The sequence below is a fragment of the Uncinocarpus reesii genome, genomic scaffold (assembly GCF_000003515.1).
Source record: "Uncinocarpus reesii 1704 scaffold_5 genomic scaffold, whole genome shotgun sequence".
Lineage (NCBI taxonomy): Eukaryota > Fungi > Ascomycota > Eurotiomycetes > Onygenales > Onygenaceae > Uncinocarpus > Uncinocarpus reesii.
Window position 1 is genome coordinate 522545 of NW_003052496.1, and position 5230 is coordinate 527774.

Below are 5230 nucleotides of genomic sequence, written 5' to 3' on the forward strand. Positions count from 1 at the left end.
TCTCTCAATATCGTGACAGATATTGCTTTGATTCTCTTCCCAATACCCATGCTTTGGAGAATGAGTAGCCTCAACTTTCAGACGTATGTCGAAGCTGTCTCTTCTTTTTACGTTAAAACTGAACTCTTCGTTCAGAAAGCTCCAATTAACTTTACTCTTCCTCGTCGGGGCCATCGTGGTTGCAATTACCATTACCCGTTTACCGCTCATACTTCTCAATTCTAGCTCGTAGACCTCTCGCACCATGGTACGTCACGCATGCATACACCGCCTCGGGGCTCAGGGCTCAGGGCTCAGACAAAGCCACCCAGTTAAACCAAAAGCGAAGCTAACCCTGCCACATTGAAAAACAGTGGGCATCGATAGAAATCGTCTGCGCGTCTATTGTCGCGAATGCTGCGTTTTACTACGCGCTGTGGAAAGAAATCCCCCGTTGGCGTGGTCAACAGGCGCACTCCACACCCCTTATCCCATACTTTCTTCCCCTGGAGCAGACTGGATCTGAAAGTCGAGGGATACCGATTAGTCCGAGTCGACAGTCGGATCCAGAAAGCAGCTCGGAGGTGATTGACTCGAAGCGTATCGAGAAGCGCGGGAACATGCAGCCAACTTTGGTTGACCCGGGCTTCCACTGCGACCTGCGTAACTAGACCCAGCATATAACCTCGTTTTCCCTCGTTTCATCGATGGAGACTTGTAACGATACATATTTATTACATTTGCGCATATAGTGTGTTAGATACCCGGTCTCATGAACCACCGGGCCAGATGTAAGAGCAAAACATTGCTTGTGGCGTGGGCCCTTTAGTCCGGACTACTCCCTCAGTGTATATTCGGTTAAAAAGAAATTCGCTGGATTTCGAGTTTAGATGCATGTAATCAATCATTAAATCACTATTTCGAAACAGGTCGTTGGTGTACCCAGCCATTCCCCAAGGGCTTTGTTCGTGATATTATATTTCAAACGTCATCTCTTTAGAGCGGCGAATCTCTTTGCCAACTCATCCACTTCAGGGATGCCACCGCCAACAGTACTCTCATGGGGTTCTGACGTCCGTGATTCTAGTGGAAGAATATCAGCTGCCGTGCTACTCGGCGTTTCGACTCCTTTCACATCACCAGGCGGGCTTCTTTTTCCGCGGTCGTCGGCAGCTTGCGCATCTGCTCGTGAAGCCGGGTCTTTCCCAGCGATCTCTGGCAACTGGTTGTTTTCGACAGCCTGGCCTTGGTCGTCGTCATCACCATCGTCTTCATCTTCATCCTGGTGCCATCGTATCCCATGACTCCTTGCAATCTCCTTCAGATACTTCTCCACCAAAACCGGCGACGCTCTCTGCACCCGTAGCCGCTCCACTAGTTCTTCGGGTAGCTCAACAGGCGGCTCATCATCATCCTGCACTCTACTCGCAAAATCATTACCCCATCTCTGTATTAACTTAACACGGAGCTCCGGTAGACCAGCGATATCTCGAGGTAAGCGCGGGTAGGAGTAGAATATCACAGCGGCGGCACGATCGAGCTCGGGCTCGATGAAAACCTCCGGCTCTGGCTCCGGCTCTGGCTCCAGCTCTAGCTCTTTGTGGGTTTGGTCACCGCCCTTCACTACTCCATCCCCAACATTGTGTTTTGCCAGGCCCGGATCTTCCGTTGGTTGACGTCCAGCATCATCCGGAGCCTGACCCTGCGAGCCTGCACCAAGCCCCAAAAACTTCCAAAGCCCCCATCCTCCATTGCCACTCTTACCTTCTCCAGCCGCAGGCCCAGGCGCAACCCTACCGCTTCCGGGGTGATTACCCCTCCGTCTCACCGCCGGTGCCTTGCCTTTCCGGTTCTGTCCAAACGCGATATGGTCCAGTATATTCACGCGGACATGTAACTGCTCGCAGTGCAGCTCAATAATCTCGAGCGCCGCAATCAAATTATCATTGGCGATCACTTCTTCCGTCTTGATGCGGGCAAAGTCCTCGCGCCCGTCCTTGAGGAGTTTGGCGAGTTCGCGCGCTTTGGCCTTGGAGTAGCCGCGACGTTCTCTGATGAGCTGGCGGATACGGTAGATTAGGGCTTGGAGGGCGAGAGTTAGGTCTGTCTATGAAGATATCAGGTTAGTTTGGTGGAGAGTGAGCAGGTAGCTAAACGATGGATGGAGGGGGTAGAGATGGCGCTCATTTGCGGTGCATATGATCAGACAGACTCACTGTTTGCTTTGGTAATGGCATTGCGACTATACCGCACCCATGTTAATCATGAAACCAGCATCAGGTTTGGTGGTTAGAGTATCTGCTGGTATCTGCTTGGTTGCTGCTTTGAGGGCGGGGAGAGTGATCAAGAGATGTTTGACAATGACGATGGACGGTGCTTGACTCCGCATCTCAGAATGCAACTTTGCTTGTCATCATGAGAGCTCGACCAATTCCAGAAGATTTTGTTTCAAAATATGATTAGTTACCATGTCTGCTGGGAATAACAATCAGAAAGTAACTATCTTTTCCTATTTCCTGTCTCTATGTCCTATTTTAATTCCGCAGTTCGACCCGGCTTCACTGCCTAGGGCGTTGGTTTGCATTGCAGGTTGCTGCCCTTCGTCTTCATTCTTCACCCTACTTTGTGAGCTGTATCAAGTCAAAATTAGAAAGTGATTTCCAGCTGTACAACGACATACTCTGAACATGGGGACTATCTTTCATTAATGCGCGGAACAACCGTAGGGGCCATGTAGGATGAATTTCACGGGCAAAGCAACGCGGATCCCCTATTATTCTGGATATGTGGCAATTACGGTACGACTGCTGCATTCAGCGTACTACGCGCCAAAATTTCCACTCGAAGGGAGGAGATGGGTTTGCCGGTGGAACTCGTTATTTTTTCAGGGCCGTGGCCGTTTCTCCCCCTGCCACACCTACCAAATTCCCATACTTCAACGTGTTCATGGTAGCTGCGAATTGCTCCGAAGACGGAGAAACTGTGAGTATCATTGCGGACTGGCTGTTCGTGGAGGCTGAGAAGTGCTCACGCAACACCATAGTCAATGGAGAGGATCGAAACGGGATACGAGTGTGATTCAGGGCGCGGGCGCGGATGACTTCTTTCAGCGCAAGTAGATCGGTATTGATCTGTCGGCCTTCCTGGCGCTCCTGAGGCGTCATTTTGGCCGCAAATGAGGAAGAAGTAGCCTTTCCATGATAATATTCAGAGCCAGCTAAATCCACAAACACGAGCTTTCCACCAAGGCATTTCTGGCTGTGAGACTCGAATATCTCGCGCGCGTGAGCCTCGGCTTGTTTCACGTACGACTCGAACTTCTCCTTTTCTTTCTCTGCGGCGTCAATGCGCTCCTGATCCGGCGGGCAATCAGGGTTGACGACGTATTTGCCTTCTGGGGTTTTGATGTAGGCGTTGGCAGACTCCTCGAGGTAAACGTCCGTGGCACGCTTCGCAACCGGCACGAATTCTGATTCTCGTTCAATGACGGCATCTCGCGCGTCAAGTAGCGATTTGGTCACAATCTCAAGCTCCAACACCGCATGTGTACGGGAGCTTTGGTCGTGGACTGTGGATGACCCCGTGGCCCTGAGCTGAAGGCCCACCTGCAGCTCACGGCGCAAGTCGTCGAAATTCCAACATGCCCGAGTGACGACCGGACGCACTCTGACTTTTCCGCCTTCCAGCATCTCCGTTTCGCCGCGGATATGGACTCGTCCATCCGGGCCCTCTCGAACGTAGCACTCCCGGCGTTCATTCAAAAGGTCAAAAGCGGTATTCTTTCGCATTTCATACATACGAATGCCAATGCCCAACATGTTGCCTTCTTTCTTGATTTCACCGTTGGGTTTTTGCGCTGCATTTAGGTCTTCAAGCGTCCCATAGAGGCTATACGCCGCAGCCAAGCAAAGACCAAACTGATCGGGATTTTCATAGTCGTAACCTATAATAGTATGTGTCTTCCCGCTCCCGGAATGACCATAGGCAAAGAAATTGCAAGTCCCTCCGCTCAGAACTTGGGGGAGTGTAGGTTCAACGACAGTTTCAAAAACCTTCCTGTTGCCGTCGCTGGCCTCGAAAATCCGTGAAAAGCAATTCGAGCTATTCCATGAGCGATCTCGACTTGGAGATGACTGACAGACTATCGAGGTTGAAAACCGGGAGTTGTCCTGTAGAGTGGATGAGCGTTCAATTTCTGTGTTGGGCGACTCGCTGGAGCTGAGGGGCCGCCATCTCACGAACGCCTGCATTTTGTAGGTAGTGGAAGGATAGTTCAAAGGGCTTCAATTAACTGCGTCCTTTGTGGGTTTCCAAGGGGTTTTGGCCGTACAGCGTCTCGCCGTCCCCATCGCAAGTTCGGCAATAATTTCTCTTCCCTCACAAGGCCTGACACCAGCAGCCTCCAATGCAAGCCATTCTTGGGTGGGGAACCCGGGTATTTGCACAGTTGGCGCAACAGAGTGGAGTGAAGTAGATTCATCAACTATCCTCGACTTTCGAACTGAACAGAATGCAACATTCGAAATACCCCATGGCTAGTTAACTCTGGAACCACTCATCATCTAACAACTCCTGGGCCGTGGGTCGATCCCTTGGATCCAGCTTCATGATTTTGCACAAAAAGGTCCGGTCCTCCACTGTCAGCTCTTTATCAACTGCCTGAGCAAATGGTTTCCGAACTTCATTCCTATCGATATATTCGTTGATGCTGCCTACCATCTCCAGCCTTTCATCATCCGGTAGAAATAGTTCTCGGAATTTATCTGAAAGCGGCCCGAAGAAATTAACCTGCTTCATCAGCACAAGGATTGGATACAAGTCATCGTCAGGATCGATTTTTTTTATCAGGTCGAAATATATGCCAATTTCCGCCCCAGATGAGGCTGATTAACTGTAAAGCAGCAGGTCAGATCAAACTCCTATAATAGCAACCAAAGAGGCCATTCTGTTCAAGAGGTAGAAATCTCACCGTTGCCCCAAATGACCAAATATCAGTGGGTGGTCCCCAGCGCAGGTTGAACATAGCTTCGGGGTTGCGAAAGATTGCGGCGCCAATTATATGTCCAACGCCCCTGGGATCGGTATCCGGGTCTAGGTGCCATGTATCACCAAAGTCATCCAGCTCTACCTCACTAAAGCGAGATCCGGAGGATTCACCTGCGTAGTTGACGAGAATATTATCAGGCTTCACATCTATGGATAATGCATATTAGCCCACAAACATTAGACCGGATTGTTACATGATATGGAT

The 5230-nt window shown here is 50.4% G+C and overlaps 3 protein-coding genes across 3 annotated transcripts in view; 1 reads left to right on the forward strand and 2 right to left on the reverse strand.

Annotated features, from left to right (window-relative positions):
• Window positions 1-650, forward strand: part of UREG_07195 (uncharacterized protein) — a gene marked incomplete at both ends in the record, with an annotated part of 2139 nt that extends 1489 nt beyond the window's left edge. Inside the window, 2 exons of the mRNA XM_002582376.1 lie at window positions 226-247; window positions 367-650. Coding sequence (XP_002582422.1) covers window positions 226-247; window positions 367-650 — 306 coding nt within the window. The remainder of the gene's footprint in view (window positions 1-225; window positions 248-366) is intronic.
• Window positions 651-967: 317 nt separating this feature from the next.
• On the reverse strand, window positions 968-2216 carry UREG_07196 (uncharacterized protein; the record flags this gene model as incomplete). Its single annotated transcript, XM_002582377.1, has 2 exons — window positions 968-2086; window positions 2196-2216. 2 exons carry the CDS (start codon window positions 2214-2216, stop codon window positions 968-970), a joined length of 1140 nt encoding a protein of 379 aa, XP_002582423.1.
• A 639-nt stretch (window positions 2217-2855) lies between these two features.
• On the reverse strand, window positions 2856-4229 carry UREG_07197 (uncharacterized protein; the record flags this gene model as incomplete). Its single annotated transcript, XM_002582378.1, has 1 exon — window positions 2856-4229. The coding sequence occupies one exon, from the start codon at window positions 4227-4229 to the stop codon at window positions 2856-2858; it is 1374 nt and encodes a 457-aa protein (XP_002582424.1).
• Between the last annotated feature and the right edge of the window lie 1001 nt (window positions 4230-5230).